Consider the following 19,641-nt stretch of genomic DNA (forward strand, 5'->3'; position numbering starts at 1 on the left):
GTTCAGTAGTTCTACATCTTTATACACAGCACCTGTCTCAGTGAATTCAACAATATCTTCATTCGTTAGCTTTACATTCAAACCCTTGTCGAGTATATTGTTCATTTCATACATATAAAAGGTTTTTATTCTATATGAAATGAGAAGCAAATCCATCTTAGCTGGTGCCGTTAATGTTCCAATTGAACCAACATCAAATGTTGACTCACGAACGACAAACAATATTGTCATAAAGAACTATAGTTCAGAGTGTTTGAAAGAAAAAGAACCAGAGCTGAAATCCGTGAATTTAAACTCAGCTTCAAACGCTAACGCTACATCAGATGTTAAGTTAGAGTATCCACCACTGGACCAAATTCTTTCAAGAGAAGCCAACGACAATCCTTACACAAATGTTCAAACAAATCCTTCAGATAACGTAGACCATTACCTTCTTCAGTTATACCAAACAATTTTACTCAAAGACGATAAGAAGCTTTTGACAAATCTTATAAGCAAGAACCAAATAATTCTAACAAAGGAGGACCTTGAAAATGTTATCTCACGAATAACAGGGAAACAATGTGTCATTGACTATCTCGACCCTGAAATCGAATGCTGTGGTCAAACTCCACTATTCATGAAAATAGGTAACATCCGCATCATTGAAACACCAGGAACTACAGGAGTTGAGTTTAAGGATAAATATTCGAACGAGTATACAAAACTATCTACTGACTATAAGCTTTGTTTGAAATATGTTTTAGTAAATTAAAGCAGTCAGGACCTTCGGTCTTGGCGCTTTGCGCCGTCAGTCAAAAAATTTCAAGTTAGCAATTTGTAATATCTATCCAAAACTTCTTCAACAGTATCGAACTCATCTTCATAATGCAAACCTAATCTTATTGACTTGGTGCAGTTTTCACTAACACAATATTTTTCTGTTCTCTTGACTGACATAACTAATTCATTTGTTTCATCAAACAGCAACAACCAAAGTTCATGACCTAATACATAACATTCATACTTTATATTTTTAGCTCTGAGTTCTCTTGTAAGCTGTTGCATTTAATATTTTCTAAAAAGTCAACTTCAACAGTCATTCGCACTGGTGCCTTCAGTTCTACAGGCTCTCCTTGAAAGTCAACAAGTCTGAATTGCATGTCTTTCAAATTATGAGGACTAATGCGAACCCATTTACCTAAATGAGTTGCTATGACAGGAACGTTTGGAATGAACATTGAATTGACTGCATAACAGAAGGATTTATATTCTACTGAACCTTTACTATTAACTCCTGAAATGCCTGTGACATTAGCTATTTTAGACTCAATGTATAAACAATTACCATAACATACGTATGGAACAGATTTCATCTCAATCGTTTTGTCAACACTTTTCAAAGGAAATGTCATATGGTATGCACCCAAAAGAAGTTGTACTCTATGACTCATTCTTGGTATCTTAAACTCTTTCTCGCTGCTGAACTTCAATGTTCCCTCAGAAGAGAGTTCGACATCTATGTTGTCAATAGTTTCTTCATTTATGAGAGTATTTATGACTCCAGCAATTTTATCTATTCTATACCCAGCTCTGTTAGGAAATGTTATAACACTTCTTTTGTCATCTATTTCAATCTCTATGAAATCTGTTTCATCTGTTATGACAAAAGTTGCGATAGTATTGAAGTCAACAACTCTGAAAGCAAGCGCTTCATTCTGAAGACCTAAGTTTGTTTGTAGCTTTACTGTCCCGTATTCGTTTGGGTCTGTACTTTGCAAATAGAACAACATTTTATTCTCATTAAAATATGACTATTGCTGCATATGCGTATGAAACAAATGAAGCAAGAAGAGCACATGAACTAATAAACGAAAACTCAACTTTAACCATTGAAGGCAATGATTTAGTCATTGACGATGGAAAGACTAAAAAAGTCATTGATTTCGATACTTTTAACACTTATGACCCATTCATTACAACAAGCAAGGTTCCCATCATAAATGATGGAACGGTGCAATATATAAATTCTACAGTAGATGCCTCATTAGTGAAAGTACTGAATGTTCTCATTGAATTGTTAAAGAGCTTTCGATTTGACGACAACATTAAATGCCTAAAGAATTTAGTCATGAATGAGAAACAAATTCTCGGCGTTGCTGGTAGCAGTAATGATGTACACCTTATGACATTAGAATATTATAACGAACATAAAGATGAACTGAAAGGAGAGAAGGGTGACATTGGACCTCAAGGACCACAAGGAATACAAGGAATACAAGGACCTCAAGGCAAAAACGGTTTGGATGGTGAAGATGGAAAGGATGGAAAAACTGCTAAATCATGGATATGGAACCTTATAAATACTGGTTTAACAGCTGCTTCATATGGAGTTCTTCAATACCAAATCGGAAAGATATGGGCAGTACTTGGTGAAGAAGTTTTAGATGACGTTAAAAATGCTTTGAACTTCATTTCAAATGGTTCTGATACTATTAAAACTTTATCTGGTTGGATGCAAGAAACAAGGAGTCAAATAGATACTGTAAGACGTATAGCAAACAATGCACGTACGGGATTGGATACTTTACGAGAAGCACAAAATACACTAAAGGAAGCAAATGATATTCTTGGCTCAGTATCAGACATGCATGAAGATTGGCTTAAAGGTATTGACAAATCTTTAAAAAATCACAGTCAGTCTATTGCTGACTACAAGAAAAGTATAGATTTTTTACATAGTGCTATGGACGTACATGATGGAAGCATAAGGAACTTACTTAATGCTAACAATAACTTACCAGGAACTATTAAAGCATTTATAAAGTCCTTTGTAAAACCTGGTGCTCTAACATTTAGGTCTTTGAGAGCAAGAGCATTGAAGTCAAGAGATGCAGAAACTCCAACAGAACCTACAGAAGGAACTGAAACAACAGAAACTCCAGAAGAACCACCAAAACCAACAGCTAATGAAATATTGTTCGAATATTTTCCAAGGTACTCTGTTCTCATTGCATACATTCAAGAAATACTTAAGAAAGCAGACTTGACTTTAGGAGATGATGAAAGTTCTGTATATCTTTCGTTCCAGTTTCAAATAGCAGAACTTTTGAGACAGATATGCTTAATGTATGACAACATCTCTGATTTCACAAGATATGATGACGACCATGACCCCGAACACGGTGAAGAAGAAGTTTTACAAACATCCATTAAGACAGGAAAGGTTTTAACACAAAGTCTCATTATTGACACCAAAGATGGCGAAGTGGACGTTCTTCAAGAGCTGAAGAAAAATACTTCTTCGGGAGGTGGTGGTAGGCATGAACTTGAAATAAATGAGATAGAAGAGAAATTAGCCGAAAAAGCAGATAAAAACCATGTTCATTATATAAGTTCAGACGAACAGATTATAACGGACTACCATGGATATTTAACACAGGATGAACAAATAAGCACTGAAGATGTTAATGAAAGAAGATATAAATACATTCGTGCTAAAGGTTATGACATACACTGTACTGTACAGTATGACACAGGTAAAGCACCAGAAGCATTTGGTTATAACGATGAAATTTATGCTTCATACTTCTTTGTTAACGGTGTATTAGTTGAACCAAGATTTACATTGAGAGTTAAGGCAAAAATAACTTTTGAAGATGCTATTAAAAGTAAAGCTGACAAAGATGAACTTGACGCAACGAACAAAGTTTTGAAATCTCATAAACACAATATCTCCGATATAAATGAACTTCAAGCTACATTAAATAGTAAAGCTGACAAGAACCATACACATGAATCCTTCACTACTGTTAGAGCAGACGACATAATATTGAACTATACCCTTGGTTCAAGTGCACCATTAGAGAATCCAAGTACAAGCGTAAAAGATACACTAAACTCCTTAAATAGTAAATGGATGAATATCGAAGGTCATGTCAGAAACTTTGAAACACATGAACTACCAGCAATGTTAGATAAAAAAGCAGATAAAGAACATACACATAACTCCTTCTCAACTGTTGCTATAGAAAGTATTGAAGGAACGGTTGGCGGAACTGGTGGAGATGCATTATATTATAAACCTCCTAACTTTCCACAAGGTTTAACATCGAATGAAAACATAACAACGAAGAAAGAAATTAGCTGTAAAAATGTTTATATTATGGATGATGAAAATAATGTTAAATTCACTGCTCAAGATTTATATGATAAGAAAGCAGACAAAACAGAGCTTCAAACATTAAAGACTGAAATACTTCAAACATTATATCCTATAGGCTCTATTTATACGTCAATGAACTCAACAAATCCAGCAAGTGTTTTAGGTTTTGGTACGTGGAAGCAGAATGTAGATAAATTCTTATACTGTGCTAGATATTCAAAGCAAACAGGAGGTTCGAAGAAAATTAAAGAAGCAAACCTTCCACCGCACACTCATACAGGAACTACAAACTTTTCTGGCGACCATAGCCACTCATTAAGAGACCACCCATTATACAACTCAGACTATGAAGCTGGTTATGATGTTTTATCTCCATCTTATAACAATTCAGCAAAAAAGATTTTTCGACAAACTGAACCGGGAGGAAATCATGTCCATACTTTCACAACAAATCCAACAGGCTCGGGTGCAGATTATATGCCACCATTTGTGACTGTATTCGCATGGTACCGCGTTCAATGAACGCGCTTGAGCCTAGAATAAAATCTTTAACTTTACATAAATGAGCTTGAAAGAAGTATTCGAACAACATCCATGGAGGTCATTTAAGAAGTTCAATGAAGCTGCAAAGAGTTGGGGATTTACTAACAGAGCTGAAGTGAAAAGGTTCTTTGACAAAAATGTTGTACATCAAACAAAAATAAACCCTTACGACTACTTTTTACCAATTTACTCCAACACTCCTGACGCATACCAATTTGACACTCTCATTCAAAGCAGAAAAGGAGGACATAAACCATTCCTCATCTTCATTAATGTTAACACTCGTAAAGCATATGCATATCCAATGAAAAATAAAGGAACTCGTGAAGTGTTAAGAGTTTTACAAAAGTTTGTAGCAGAACATAGCCCAAGTACTTTAACATCAGACCAAGACAGTGCATACCTCAGCAATGAAATCACAGATTTTCTCATTAAGCATAACATAACTCACTACACTACTGAAGACCATAACCATAACATACTCGGCATCATAAACCGCTTCATAAGAACGCTCAGAGATTTAAACCAAGAGCGAGACTTTACCGAAGAAACAATGAAACATTTTCTCGAAGTATATAATTCCTCAACACATTCTACAACAGGACATACACCAAATTCAATGACACAACAACAAGAAGAAAAGTATATACAAAAGAAACGAAGTCAAACACAAAATATCAGAAATTCAACACAATTTACCCTCATTCCTGGAACAAAAGTTCGTGTAGTTCTTGACGACAAACCGTTGACAAAGAAACGTTTAAGGTTAAGTTGAAACTATTATATCGTAGACTCTACGCAAGGTAATGGATATCTTATAAAAGCTGCTGACGACTCCATTGCATTTTATCCTCGACATAAATTAGTTGAAAGTAGTAATGGCAAACTTGCTGAAACCATTGACGAAGCAAAGCGAGGAGTGGTTATTGAAATACTTGGCTATAACATAAACGATGACACTTATAAAGTAAGATATGAAGGAGGCGTTGAAGATGTTATACCATCTAAGAACTTGAGAGAATCTAAACCAACTCATCTGGGACCATTAGAGCGGGAGTACTGGAAGGATAAAAATAAGCCAGAAAGAATAAGAAAATTCTTCTAAACTTTTTCATTAGATGTAAATCAGACAAAGCATTTACCAGAAAGAATAAGATAATTCTTCTAAACTTTTTCATTAGATGTAAATCAGACAAAATAATTTTTAGGGAAGAGTATTATAAGGCATTTTGTGAAGAATATAGCAACAGTCCGAATTCCGGCGGTTGCTTTTTATACAAAATTCATGCAGGAATTCCTGATGAAATCAGACAAAAATAATGTTTAGGTGAAGAGGTGAGATTTCACCTCTTTTTTCACCTGTTTTTCACCCTCACGAATTTTCATGAATTTCCTTAAGATAGAAAAAATAAAGTTAGTTTTATTTTTATTTATTTTTTTTATTTTGTATGTAAGAACAGAAATGTCAGTCGAAGCAAAAACATTCACGAACAAATCTAATGGCGAAACATTCACAAAAGGCACTTATAATGGTATTGAAGTCTTACGTAGAGACAAGGATGGTTACATTAATGCAACAAAGATGGCAAGAGAAGCGGGAAGGTTAAACCATTTAAACAGATTTCTCAATAGTGCTAAAATGCAGGAAATTCTTGAGTTTTGGTTGAAAGAATACGGTCGAGCCAAAAGTGGCTCGACCTCAAAACAAGCATTTTATGAGCTTACTAAGGGTGTTATAAATGAATTCAAAGGTATTTACATACATCCTGACCTCGTTCATTTTGTTGCTGAATGGTGCTCTGTAAAGTATGCATTTTATGTCAAAGATATTATGGACTCCATAGACAAGAAAGTTCATGAGAAGTTAGATGAAGAAGAACTCGAAGATACAGTAGAAAATGCTAAACATTTGTTTGAAGAAGAAGTTAGAAAAATGTGCGAAAAAAAATTAGAACATGAACGTGAGATATGTTATGGTTATAGAGATTCTCCATACGAACTAGACCAATGGGAACAAGAAGATTTAAAGAGAGAATTTAGAGAATATGAACTCGCTAAGATAGCATTAGAAGCTGCAGAAAAGAAGTTAAAAGTTTGGGGTCGTTTTGTACAAAAATATTGTGAGTAAATGAACCATTTATTTTTATTGAATTCACCAAAAATATAATTGAGGTGAAGAGGTGAGATTTCACCTCTTTTTTCACCTGTTTTTTCACCCTCGCCGCTTAGCGGCTCAGACCCTTTGGGTCTCGTGAATTTTCATGAATTTCCTTAAGATAGAAAAAATAAAGTTAGTTTTATTTTTATTTATTTTTTTATTTTGTATAAAAGATATGATTTCAACAATCGGCACAACAACAATTCAAACAACTACAGCACCAAACTCGCTAGTCATGAATCCTACGTCAATGTTGGTAGAGATGAAAAGCTTTATTCCTTCTTCATATACTTTTGAAACAGAAATCCAGAAGATAAAGCAAGAACTTTTAACAAGTAATTTAGACTGTAGTGCGAAAGATGAAACAAATGAACAGTATCTTTATGAAATGGAGGACCTCATCGACCATTTGCCTAAACTACCTGAAATTCAGCAGCAAAAACTAACTATTCCTGAATTCGACGAAATTGAAGTCAAAGCAACTCACTCAGTAGAAATTAAGAAATTCATACGTAAAGTAAATTATGAATTCCTTGGTTTTCATTGCAACCATAAAGTTATGGACAAAGATTGCGACATGGTTTATAAAAATATTTTGACCTTTACAAATCCGAAGAATTTAAGACATACGATAACTTTGTTTCATTAGTTGCAAAATGTGTATGGCAGATAAGAGATAAAGATAGAAGAGGTAAAGTATGGAATGAGATAAAACCAGCAGCTTTTGAGTTAAAGAAAACCATTGACGCCTTAGTTGTTCTAGCTGGTTTTATTTCAATGTATAACGCAAAAATGAATCCGCAATGTTCAAAATGTAAAGCAGCAATGAGGAAATATAACTACTCCGTCAAAGAGATAGAACGTATGAAAACGACTATGCAGACTTAAAGAAAGAAGCAGAGAAGCCGTAGAAATAAAATGAACATGTTAGAATTTCTGAACAAAAACTATCCAACTGCTCGATTTCCTATTATCTGATGTCAAGAAGAAGTATAAAGAAACCTTCGGCATTGTTAAAACTTTTGATATCCTCAGCGAAGAAATAGAAGCTACGAAATTGTTTAGGATTTCAAATATACATCGTACAATTCATGTAAAACGCTTGTGAAAAAAGAGGTGAAAAATTAGGTGAAAAAAGAGGTGAAATCTCACCTCTTCACCCAAAATATATTTTTATTGAATTCAGCAACAAAATTCTGAGTAAAATAATTTTAGGGCATGTGTCAAACCGTTGAGTTTTCACAAAATTTAAAAAATAACGTTTACCATGTGAAACGTTTATAAAATAACTGGGGTAGAAATGAGGTGAAAAAAGAGGTGAAATCTCACCTCTTCACCTAAACATTATTTTTATTGAATTCAGCACAAAAATCATGAATTTCCTTAAGATAGAAAAAATAAAGTTAGTTTTATTTTTATTTATTTTTTTATCCGGAATATAAAGACAGATATGTCAACAACAGAGAACACAACAACAGTTATAGTCCATGAAGCTATAAATGAAGAATATGAGTGGGTTCAGTTTAACAAACAACTCCGTCTCATTCGTTCAGTCAAAGACGATATGTACCAAATGCAAAGTATTTTGACAGCATGTTATGCTCCAGATACTAAGCTTCCTAAAGACTGGTTTAGGAACCAAAGCACCATTGAACTCTTAAGCGAAGCACAGCGAGACATACTTTTTTCTGAAAACAGTGAAGAACAGCGAGTAGGTAAAAAACCCCAGTCGCCAAAACTCTATGAAAACCGTGAAAAATTGCCAAACGGTTTGAGAGGATATTATGTTCATAGACTTCTCGTAAATAATGTGGCACAATGGGCTTCAGCTCGCTATTCATGGTATGTTTGTAAACTTCTTGACGAACTTCACAGACAAGAACGCGAAGAGATGGAAAAGAAACTTCATGCAAAAGATGAAGTCATTGAAGCAAAAGACAAAAGCATTCAGAAAAGAATACCACGTTCGGTACCAAAAGGAAAGGAAAAGAACTATAAGTATATGATTTATACTGAAGAGATGGAAAATGAAGAAGATAAAGATATGGTTATGTTGCATTTAGTCAGAAGAAACAACAAAAGCTTTTACGACCTTGCTAAGATTTACAAATCTGACAGAAATTGGTTCTATCGCGAAAACTTACCGATTTCAATGACACCGAATGAGCAAATAAAGGAAATTGTCAAAAATACTCTTCCTCAAACACATTATGACATCAAAGGTTGCACAATACTTACATTCAAAGAAGACTTAACATTACTGAAGGAAAAAATAACAGAATATTTCGATAACTTCAAAGAGGAAGAATAAAAAAATCTAAGCTAATTTTATTTTTTTATAAAATTTTATCTCATATGAAAGAACATGAATTTAGAATATTCGAAACTCATGACAGAAGAAGAGAACGAACAACATGTAAAAGATAATGCAAAATTTCTGAAGACATACAAAGCATTTAAACAATATCTAAATGCTTCTAAAGATTATGCAAAATTTCTGAAGGTATATAAAGCTTATGAAAAGCGTATGAAAAGTTTATACATTGGGGAATTGTTGTAAAATATCGATATGAAGACTAACCAAAAATATATTTTTGCTTAAATAGCTTCAGGGTCTATTTCTTCAACCATTTCACTTCCTTCGTCAATGTCAATAGAAGCTTCTTCAACCTTTGGTAAGAATTTCTGTATAACATCTTTGTTCGTTATTGTCTTCAGAGATGAAGGATAATATTTCACATTTGTTTCACCTTTCTTATATTCTTTCTGTTCGGAAAGATTTAAAGCAATACTGAAGAAGTCAATATTAGAGTTCTTTATGACAGTATAATGAGTATCTTTGACATTCATGAAGAAACTCTTTTGTTTCAAAACTACTGCTAACTCTCGTGAAGTATAACGTTTGCGGTCAATGACGATAGCTAATGGTCTGACATACTGACCAAACTTAGATTCTTTCACAAACTTCTTGTTAAAGATAACATTAACATTTGAAGCACCATTGAACTCATTCTTGATGGCAGTAGCGAGAGCATTGTATGAAAAGAACTTGCAATCTTGCATGTGTTTCATTAAAATAAAAATATTAAATTATTTTGAAAAATAACTTAAAAAAATCTAATCTAATTTTTTCAAAAAATATTTTTTTATTTCCTACTAAAGATGTATCGGAAGTTGTCTAAGTTAGAACACTCGGAAATAAAACAACTTCTTACAGAAGCTAATATAGATGTTGCAAAGCATTATGAAACAAACAAAAAAGCACTCGCTGACATCCTCAATGACTATAATGGTGCAATAAGTTATGATAGAATTCATGAGTTCATAAAGCCGCAACGCGGCGAGGACGAAGTCCATGCAAGAGCATTTCCTTTAAATGACGTTGCTATTGACTTATATCATAGACGTTCAGTACCTCATGAAGTAAGAAGAGAAATGTTTGACATAACAAATGCAAACGTTGGTGAAACAAGAAGAAGAGACGACACACTGAAACAACAGAGAAGAGAGATGTTTAAGAGCGCCATAGAACAAGTTCGCAAAGCTAACGATGTCATTCGTTCCATTGACGACAAACCAAAAGAAGGTGAGAGATGGTTAAAGAAAGATGAAGAGAATAGGAAGAGAAATGTGAAGTCAGGCAATAGACTCATTGACTTTAACATCGAAGCTTTAGATGAACCAAACAGAGACTACTTACACAAACATTTCGGTAAGGTTTTCATGAGACTCTTAGAGAAAATTAAAATAAACTCACAACAGAGATGGATGGTATGTTATAAACTTGGTGGAAAGTATGAATGTTCTACGTTAAACCTCAATAATATTGGAACATTACTACATCAGCTCTTGAAGGAGAACTTTATATCAGAGAAAGAAGCAAATGCTGCAGGTATTGTTGAAATGCACTATGACTTCTTCTTGACAAACATAAAGAATCTTACCGAAATAAAGATGTATGATTTAACAGAATATGAAGGCTTAACGATGTCAGATGTAAAGAAAGGCAAACCAAAAAAGAGACCATATAGAGATGAAAGCACACTGACAAATGACCAGAAAGCCATTTTGGAAGCTCTTAAGCAAACAGGAAACCCAGCACTTATAGAAAGCTTTTGGAAAGATAATGGTGAAAAGAAGTTTTATAAGAAGAGAAGCGGTCAGTTCTGGAAGTATCTTTGCACATTACCTATAAATCTTGAGCGCTACCAAATCTTCAATGAATTGAACAAAAGAACTGCAGCACTTATGACAGAAGACAATTGTTTCGTTTTGCTTGCATTCAGGCTGGAGTAGATGGAGAGACTATTGACCACATGAGAGAAGTCATTCGTGTTAGAGACTTTCCTCAAAGTAAAGTACAAGAAATTTCTGACGCAACAGGTATAGCTATTAATTTGTTACCATTGGTTATTTCAATGACTCAAGACATAATGAAATAAAGAGATACATACAAAAGAATGTGAAACTGTTAGAACTATTGACTTACTTCTTGTTGAAGACCACTACATGCTAAACGAAAGATTACCAATGACAACATATTTGTCAGAAATTACAAAGAAATTCTCAAAGCTTGTGGTAGAATGAACATTGAGAAACAAATGAAGATTTATACAAAGAGAGAAGATAAATATTGTTCGTTATGATAGAACAACACCGTTATGGGATGTTATGAAAACATTGTGGGAGTGCAAATATTTCGAACCTATTTCTTATGGAGAACTTTTCACATATACTACTGACTTATATAAACAGAACCTTGCACCATTTAAAGATTGTCATATGCTCCAAAGTATTGTGTACAACTGAAGAAGAAAGCCGAGTCAAAAGAAGTAAATAAAAATAAGTGCAAGTTCATTCTGAGCACGTTTTCTTTGCTGACTTTGAGTGCAGTACCGATGGCTTTCATAAAGCTTTTAACATATGTTACGACAGTGAAGATGGTTCAGTGAGTGAAAGCATTTGGGGTCAGAACTGTGCAACAGAATTTTTGGAACGACTTCCTGACAAGAGTTTAATATATTTCCATAACCTCAGTTATGATATAAACTTCATCTTAAGACACATGACAGAAGTGAAAGGAACTCCCATCATTAAAGGTTCACGAACAATGCAAATAACTGGCTTATATAAAGGAAGGGCAATTATTATAAAAGACTCTTACAGTGTTATAAATAAGAAGCTTAACTATTTCCTGCTATGTTTAACTTACAAACAGGACCGAAAAAGTATTTCCATATAACTACTACAGCAGTGTTTTTGTTAGCAAATGACAACAGAACTGGTGTCATTTCTGAAGCATGTAAGTTTATCCGGGATGCAGATACATTCATGAAAAACATAGATTCCATCAAAGGTTGCAGAATAGATGAGAACCACTTCGACTTAGAAAAGTATAGCACATTTTATTGCAAACAAGATGTAAGAATTTTAAGAGAAGGTTTGTTAAGTTCCGCAATGACATATTGAAAGAATTTGATTTAAACGTTTATGACTACGTTAGTATTTGTTCAATTGCTAACAAATTATTTGAGAACAGAGTGTACTTCCCGAATGGAAATTTATATGACCTCTCAAATAAACCAGAGAGTTTATTTCACGCTGTATTCAAGGTGGAAGATGTATGCTGTCAGATAACATGAAACAAAAGAGGAAAGAGAAACTCATTGCTGATTTCGACGCTGTTTCATTATATCCATCAGCATAGCAAGACTTTATACTTTAGAAGGTATTCCAAAGTATTGAAGAAAGAAATGTTAAGCACAGAGTATCTCATGAGACATTTATTCGATGACGACCAAAAGGAACCCATTGGTGAAAAGTTTATGTCTGGCTTCTTTGTTCTCATTAAGATAACAGAGATTGGAATACATAGACACTTTCCTTTAATAGTTTGTGACCCTGAACTAAATCCAGAACTTAACGTTCCCAGAAGTTCAAACACTTGCTGTTTAATGTATGTTGACCATATAACATTACAAGACCTCATAAAATATCAAGGTGTCAAATGTGAAGTGTTGCAAGGATACTATTACGATGGAAACAGAGATATTAGAATAAGAGATGAAGTAAAGAAGTTGTTTGAGTTAAGGTTAAAGTATAAGAAAGAAGGAAATCCTTTGCAAGAAAATATAAAGCTCATTCTGAACAGTATTTATGGCAAAACTATTCTATCTCCTATTGAGTCAAAAATAACCATAGTAAATGACAAAGATGCTATAAGATATGCCATCAGAAACTACAACCATATAGTGAAGTTCGAAGGTTTGGATGGTTCAGAATAAAACTATTTTCAAGCTAACGAAAAGCATTTGCAGACACTTTAACTTCTGTCCACTTGGTGTTAACATTCTGTCTATGTCGAAGAGAATGATGTGTGAAGTATTCTGTACTGCAGAAGATATGGGACTTCAAATCTTTACCAGGACTGTGATAGCATGCATATTTTTCAATGAAGACATACAAAGCTTGCAGCAGAGTTTAAGAAGAGATACGGTAGAGAACTTATAGGAAAGAACCTTGGTCAATTTCATTCTGACTTCGCAGAAATAACACCTGGAAAACAAAGTTTAGCATACAAGTCAATATTTTGTGGAAGAAGACTTACATAGACTTACTCACGAATGATTTAAATGAAGTTGCATTCCATGCACGTTGCAAAGGTGTCAAACAAGACGTCCTTGCTTTAACAGCAAATGAAATGTTTCCTGAAGCTATACAATGCTATTACAATGAAGATAAGAACATTCACATACCTGTTGGAACATATGACAAAGACTCTGAGTTCAGTTTAATGAAACTTTACAAAGCACTTCATGATGGTCAAGAGATTGGATTTGACTTATGTAAGTCTTCTAGTCCTTGCTTTGCTGAAAAGTTTAACTTCTCAATAACGACTAAAACAAGCTTTATTCGTAAGTTGAAGTTCTGAGGTCATTTATTTTTGTCAGCAATGAGGTCATTCGTGATAAAAATAAAACTAGCGTAGATTTTTACAATACTGCGATGGTAGAGTTTAAGAGTTGTGCTTCAATGTAGAGACAGTCCTTATGGTCTGGAGGTAAGAACACTGGGCAGTTATGGTCATGAGTGGAGAATATGTCTATCCAAAACTCACTATTGAAGCAGTTAATTTATAGTATTTAGGTTAGGAAGTGGTGAAGTTCTTGTATGACCAATGAACTCATTTTCAACTCCCTTACTTAAGTTTGAATAAATATATAGCTTGCTTTCTATCCAATGCCAGGTGTTACAATCTTTGAAAATTCATTTTTCTCGAAGCATTGCATCATAATTGAAAACATTTTTGAAATCATCACTTGGTTCAAAGATTTGAAATCTTATACGTAATGGATTTTCTTTCTCTTTAGCGACTTCATTGAATGGTGAGAATACAACAAACTGACAGTCATGAGTTCCATCTTCATTTTCATTAAATTCATAATGAAAGTCTATAAGTTGTGGCTGACTACCTTCTTCTTTCAGTTGTGCAAGAACTCACGTAAAGGCTGTAAAGTTTGTACTTCAATGTTAAACTTTTTCTCGAACATTTCATTAAATGAAATCATACATTGCAACAATGTTGTATCGTCTTTAAAGTATTTGTATATGTGAATGTTTTGGGCGCTTAAAGACTGTTCGTCTTTTCTATCTCGACTTGAAGTATAAAGTCAACCTTTCTGAAAGCACGTGTTATATACATAGATGTTATGCCAATGTACTTCTCTTCATTTATGTTCACAATCCAGTCTGTTGGAAACTTAAACGTTACTCTGTTCCCCTTTATTTTGACGTCAGGGTTTTCACTACTGAACGCAACAGATAAAGGTATTTGTTCTATACATTTAATTCGGATAAAAATAAACCATTTACTCTTTCTTTGCTTTTTGCTTCTTCTCTAGCTTTCTTCGCCAGCAAGTGGGTTCTTTTGTCTTCCAGCAGCTAATGCAGCAAGTTGTTTTTCACTAAGTTTTCTCTTTGGTCTCTCTGGCTTTTGTTCTTGTTTTTGTTCCTTCAGTTCGGATAAAATTTGCTCACGAATTTCTTTCTTCAATGCTTCAACATCTATGACCCCTTGGGTCTTGTCCGTAGGGCTTGTCTGAGTCATTTGACTGCAGATAAAAAACAAAATTAAAACTTTAACCGATGTAAAATGAGCTTGTCAAAATCAGAGCGAGAGTCTATTATATTAAAATGACGCAAGAGGAATACAACATCCTTTCTATTACGTAAGTCAGAGTAAAGATGGTAAAATATACGTAAGAAAACAGAAAGGTTCCATTAGCGAATGCAGAACGACAACATTAAGGTGATATGGCAAGGGTGAAGTCCACGAAGCCATATAAAACCTTCTGTTTAAACTGAGCCACCAAAAGAACAAGAAGAAAAGAAGCCAGATGTACTTCTCAATACGAACCAAGAGCTTATTGCAAAGTTCGTGAATTTCATTGAAAAAAAACCGAGTCAAAGAACCCTGACCCGCCAGTGAAAGAAGTTGAGACAAAAGAGAATGTCAGTTTCATTGAAAATGTCAAGAAACAATTCCACCACGAATGCCAAGAAGAAGAGTGAGATAATGAAGTAAATAGATATTTTTATCCGAAGTAAATACATGCAGAACGAACAGTTAAACGAATTTACTCCAGCAGAGCATATTCATCAGATTCGCTCATATTTCGATATCATAGACAATGCAGTTCAAATTGGTGACACTAATAGAAAATATTCTGACGCAAAGATTCCATCACAACCTGGAACTGCTAAAGATAACACATGGGTAACATTCAATCTCTCACCTCCTGGTGAAAATATGTTGGACCTTTACAATACATTCATTACGTATAAAATGGAAGGTCAATTTATTGTAGATAAAGAAATTGGTTCAGGTTCCAATAAAACAAACCCACCAGGATTTTGGATTGGTTTCGATGACGCTTTCTATGCAGTTGCTGGATATCAAATCCTTGCAAATGGTCGTATCGTATATTCTCAAGACAACGCAAGAGAAGAAGCATATATAACTTCAAACTCACAAACTACCGAACAAATAAAGAAAGTAGATGTTTTCTCAAAGACTCGACATGAAGATGTATGGAGTCATTCGGGAACATGCAGAACAGGACAAATTGTTAGTGGTCCAATTACAGCAGGAAAATCATTTGATTTTAAGCTTCGTTTAAGAATTCCTGTTAGAAGATTCCTTCCATTAGAAGCTATTCGATTTATTCCAGCTTTTGCAGGAAACATTCAGCTTAAAGTAAAGTTCAGTAGCGACGCCTTACAATGCACATCTATATCTGTAAATGATATCATTGCTTTCAATCCAACTCTTAAAGTTGCATTTGCTTCAGATTCAAATCCACCGACAAATAAATTTGTTCCATGGAATGAACCATTCACTATGATAACGAAGGCAGTAGAAGCTAGTGGAACAGTTACTATTACAACTGTAACCCAGCAACTATTTCGAACAAAGATGGATTTTAATGAATGTTTCATTCATCCAAAGTCATTCTCTTTAGACCCTAACATTTATACAGAACTTGTAGAACATTATACAAACGAGGCTTTATGTTTTCCTGTTAAAGTTATGGATTGGATTCCTATGGACGGTTCATTCTCAAAGAATACAGATAGTTCAAGTGCAACATTTACAGCAGCTTATACGCCTATTAATGTTAAAAGTATTTGGGCACTATTTAGAAAGAAAGACAACTATTATGTTAATTTTGAGAACCCTAAGTTTAAATATCTTCAGCTTTCCATGGGAGCTTATGGAAATATACCTGCAGAACCTGAAAAATCATATGGACCTGTATTTTATGAAATGGTTGCGAACGCTTGCAATACAAACAATGATATGATAGGATTTAATGAAGATGTTATGAGGTCATTGGTGGATGATGGTAGTGTGGAACATAAATGGGATAGCTATGACAACACACATTTCTTATGTGGTTTTCCAACAGAAGTGGACTTTTGCTTCCAGCAAGGTCAAACATCTACTGCTCCAATAACATACAAATTGTCTGTTAAAGGACCTATTGAACTAGCAACTGAAAATGTACCAAAGCCACTTATTGGATTTATGAGGGATTGTTGCTTTGCCATTCAGGTGCGTGCTAATGGAATCCCCATAATAAGATTAGATGACTATAACTTAGCTACGGACGACAGTGAGGAATAAAGGATGAACGTTTATTTTAAAGCTTATAAATGAGTTCTTCATCAAGCTCTCGTGAACCTTCACCATCTGTGAAACAAACTTTACCAAACGATTATGGAGCACCTATTGAATATTTCTTACGAGCTGCACAATGGCAAAAGCAGTCTCACCAAGGTTAGGTGTTCCACCAGCTCCTGTCAAAAATAGCATTTGGTCAAGTCCTTATATAAAATATGGTCTCCCACTAGGTTTGCTAGCTACAGCAGTAGCAGTTATGATGTTGAAAAGAAATAAAGCAAATGTTGTAAATAATACTGAAGTAGCTGAAGTTAAACAAACTCCAACACCTTCGCCAAAACCAACGTCAAAACCAACGCCTTCACAAGCAAAACCTTCAATGACTCCTGAACCTATGGAAGTACAAACTCCTATTCAAAAGTCAACTCCTAAACCGACTCCAACATTTAAACCAGAACCTACTCCTCAAATAAATCGTAAAACTCCTGCGTTTCCTTACTGAAAAAAATAACGTTATTTTTATTTAATATTAAAATTTTTATTTGATTGAAATGACGACTAAAGTCACTGAAGCAATGAAACAAAAGTTTTTGGTAGAATACATTAAATCAGGAACTATTCCAGAAGGTTTTTACATTCATACTATGAAGGATGGTAGAGTTCAGTTTAGAAAGATAAAGCAACCATTAGATAAAGAAGGAATTTTGAGAAAGATTAAACTTCATGAGGACAACATTGCTGAACTTAAGAAGAAGTTAGAAGAGTTGGAGAAAGGAAGAGAGTTATAAAGCAATGAATTCAACAGGGTGAAAAAACAGGTGAGATTTCACCACTTCACCTAAATTTATTTTTGTGCTATGTTTTCATACGTGTGAGGGTGGTGATATCATTTATTTTAAGTTTATTTTTTTCTAAATGACAGAACAAAAATATAACATTTCTACTCAGCAGGAATGAGACCCTTACTGACTATGTATTCGTTTAATGCTTGATGAAAACAATGGTACATATTATCGTATGGGTATACACAACGTCTGTTTCCATCGTCGTCGTATATGTAGAGCTCAAATCCAGTCCAACCTTCTTTTGTACAATATGTAGCTTTATTTAAGTATGTATTTATGTAGATAAGGCAATTTTCTTCATCGCTCCAGAAATAATTTTTGTTCTTTGTTGAAATAGTTTTCGTTCCTCTGCGACCATAAGGAATGTATGCAATGAACTTTGCGTCATATGGGATTGTAATATATTCAGGGTTTCTTTCATCGTCAATGGGTCTGTCTTTGTTAAAATGCATGTTTCTCAGTTTTACTTGAGTTTTGAATAGTTCACGGAAACGTTCTGGGAAAGAGTCATAGTAAATGTAGTCAGACATGTCTTTGTAATGAAATAAAAAATTTAAAAAAATAAAAATAAGGTTATTTTTTATTTAGTGAAGTCATTAGTGAAGTCGTTAGTGAAGTCATTAGTGTCAGATGGTTTTGTAAATATTTAAGGTTAAGTTGGTGTTATGGTTGTGTTGTAAAATATACGTTACCGGTTTCGTAAAGTGTCAAAACCGCTAAGTGGTGTACGGAGGCGCGCAGTGCCACAGTACGCAACTTAGGGATACTAACTTGCGGTGTGTTATTATTGTACTCCCAAATAAAGGCAGGAATAGCCTGAATGCTTTGGCAGCGCTCCAATGTCGGCCAGAATCTCTCAATCTTCCCATTTTGGTAGGGAGAATGAGAGTCTGTATGCCGCCATTGGACGCCCCAAAGATCAAGTAGATCTTGAAAGGCGCCCCTATTTTCTGAACCGTTGTCGGTCCAGAAACAATAAGGGGCGCCAAATTCAATGAAGGCGGAAGCCGCAACGTTTGCTGTCGTCGCTGCCAGCATATCTGGTATTTGTATATACGCTAGGACTTTGCGGCTAAAATCGTCGATTATGCCATAAATATACTGGCCACGAACACCCCTAAAATAATGAACATCTGCGTGCCAGATAAGATTGGGTGAAAGCGCCCAATATCTTACTGCTGTTTCTGGCTCGGCATGCTCTAATCGCGTCTTGTTGAAATGATTTTCTTTGAAGTATCTGCGTACTTCTCTATAAGATACATCAATTTGTTGTAATTTCAAACGTTTCCATTGTTTTGTTTGACCACAGGGAAAGGCCCAGTGGTCATGTATCACAGCAAGAGCTTTGATTTGGTCGTAGGGATTGACCCTACGACCTTTCTTGCCTTTAGGCAATGGGATATTCTGTAAGCTAAATTGATTTTGTAAAAAAGATTTTGAAACATCTAAATATTTGAAATCATTTGATTGAAGGGTTGGGGCGATGGGAACATGGGTGCAAGCTTCTTCCCATGTCATTTTAGCTTCTTCAATCTGATTGGAAATACCAATTAGGTAAATTCGATCGACATACCCTTTGTAAGGATTCATTCTAATGAAGTATGTTAACAATCAAAATATTCTATAAGTGTCTAGTATGGAATTCAAAAGAATAAAGAAAATGGTAACGTAAATAAACGTATTATGAAATAATTTATAATTAAAATGAAAAAAAGAAAAAATAATAAGTAAAGTGACTGGAAATGAAAATGAAAATCAGTGTACAGTT

At 34.4% G+C, this 19,641-nt stretch overlaps 11 protein-coding genes and 7 pseudogenes across 18 annotated transcripts, besides 2 other annotated features; 14 read left to right on the forward strand and 4 right to left on the reverse strand.

The window, feature by feature from the left end:
• Positions 1–18,645: part of a mobile genetic element that runs on past the window's edge.
• TVAGG3_0806530 (uncharacterized protein) lies at positions 140–754 on the forward strand (the record flags this gene model as incomplete). Its single annotated transcript, XM_051247533.1, has 1 exon — positions 140–754. The coding sequence occupies one exon, from the start codon at positions 140–142 to the stop codon at positions 752–754; it is 615 nt and encodes a 204-aa protein (XP_051083008.1).
• Positions 1,008–1,772, reverse strand: TVAGG3_0806540 (uncharacterized protein; the record flags this gene model as incomplete). The annotated part of the gene is made up of 1 exon (XM_051247534.1): positions 1,008–1,772. One exon carries the CDS (start codon positions 1,770–1,772, stop codon positions 1,008–1,010), a length of 765 nt encoding a protein of 254 aa, XP_051083009.1.
• Positions 1,790–4,666, forward strand: TVAGG3_0806550 (organellar and viral DNA polymerase type B; the record flags this gene model as incomplete). Its single annotated transcript, XM_051247535.1, has 1 exon — positions 1,790–4,666. One exon carries the CDS (start codon positions 1,790–1,792, stop codon positions 4,664–4,666), a length of 2,877 nt encoding a protein of 958 aa, XP_051083010.1.
• Positions 4,707–5,329, forward strand: TVAGG3_0806560 (integrase core domain containing protein family; the record flags this gene model as incomplete). The annotated part of the gene is made up of 1 exon (XM_051247536.1): positions 4,707–5,329. A coding segment is annotated over one exon (623 nt), but the record flags the coding sequence as incomplete, so codon positions are not given.
• TVAGG3_0806570 lies at positions 5,463–5,843 on the forward strand (annotated as a pseudogene). Its single transcript has one exon. A coding segment is annotated over exon 1 (381 nt).
• On the forward strand, positions 6,150–6,584 carry TVAGG3_0806580 (KilA, N-terminal/APSES-type HTH, DNA-binding family; the record flags this gene model as incomplete). The annotated part of the gene is made up of 1 exon (XM_051247537.1): positions 6,150–6,584. A coding segment is annotated over one exon (435 nt), but the record flags the coding sequence as incomplete, so codon positions are not given.
• On the forward strand, positions 7,021–7,431 carry TVAGG3_0806590 (organellar and viral DNA polymerase type B; the record flags this gene model as incomplete). The annotated part of the gene is made up of 1 exon (XM_001304850.2): positions 7,021–7,431. A coding segment is annotated over one exon (411 nt), but the record flags the coding sequence as incomplete, so codon positions are not given.
• On the forward strand, positions 7,623–7,950 carry TVAGG3_0806600 (annotated as a pseudogene). The gene has a single exon. A coding segment is annotated over exon 1 (328 nt).
• Positions 8,296–9,156, forward strand: TVAGG3_0806610 (KilA, N-terminal/APSES-type HTH, DNA-binding family; the record flags this gene model as incomplete). The annotated part of the gene is made up of 1 exon (XM_001304852.1): positions 8,296–9,156. One exon carries the CDS (start codon positions 8,296–8,298, stop codon positions 9,154–9,156), a length of 861 nt encoding a protein of 286 aa, XP_001304853.1.
• TVAGG3_0806620 lies at positions 9,447–9,685 on the reverse strand (annotated as a pseudogene). Its single transcript has one exon. A coding segment is annotated over exon 1 (239 nt).
• Positions 10,008–12,423, forward strand: TVAGG3_0806630 (annotated as a pseudogene). The gene has a single exon. A coding segment is annotated over exon 1 (2,416 nt).
• TVAGG3_0806640 lies at positions 13,203–13,776 on the forward strand (annotated as a pseudogene). Its single transcript has one exon. A coding segment is annotated over exon 1 (574 nt).
• On the forward strand, positions 15,457–16,204 carry TVAGG3_0806650 (uncharacterized protein; the record flags this gene model as incomplete). The annotated part of the gene is made up of 1 exon (XM_051247538.1): positions 15,457–16,204. A coding segment is annotated over one exon (748 nt), but the record flags the coding sequence as incomplete, so codon positions are not given.
• TVAGG3_0806660 lies at positions 16,220–17,031 on the forward strand (annotated as a pseudogene). The gene has a single exon. A coding segment is annotated over exon 1 (812 nt).
• Positions 17,227–17,530, forward strand: TVAGG3_0806670 (annotated as a pseudogene). The gene has a single exon. A coding segment is annotated over exon 1 (304 nt).
• TVAGG3_0806680 (uncharacterized protein) lies at positions 17,580–17,816 on the forward strand (the record flags this gene model as incomplete). The annotated part of the gene is made up of 1 exon (XM_051247539.1): positions 17,580–17,816. The coding sequence occupies one exon, from the start codon at positions 17,580–17,582 to the stop codon at positions 17,814–17,816; it is 237 nt and encodes a 78-aa protein (XP_051083014.1).
• Positions 17,969–18,403, reverse strand: TVAGG3_0806690 (uncharacterized protein; the record flags this gene model as incomplete). Its single annotated transcript, XM_051247540.1, has 1 exon — positions 17,969–18,403. One exon carries the CDS (start codon positions 18,401–18,403, stop codon positions 17,969–17,971), a length of 435 nt encoding a protein of 144 aa, XP_051083015.1.
• Positions 18,633–19,463: a mobile genetic element.
• On the reverse strand, positions 18,833–19,463 carry TVAGG3_0806710 (uncharacterized protein; the record flags this gene model as incomplete). Its single annotated transcript, XM_051247541.1, has 1 exon — positions 18,833–19,463. A coding segment is annotated over one exon (631 nt), but the record flags the coding sequence as incomplete, so codon positions are not given.
• Positions 19,464–19,641: the final 178 nt, after the last annotated feature.

Source organism: Trichomonas vaginalis, chromosome VI, assembly GCF_026262505.1.
Source record: "Trichomonas vaginalis G3 chromosome VI, whole genome shotgun sequence".
Classification (NCBI taxonomy): Eukaryota; Parabasalia; order Trichomonadida; family Trichomonadidae; genus Trichomonas; species Trichomonas vaginalis.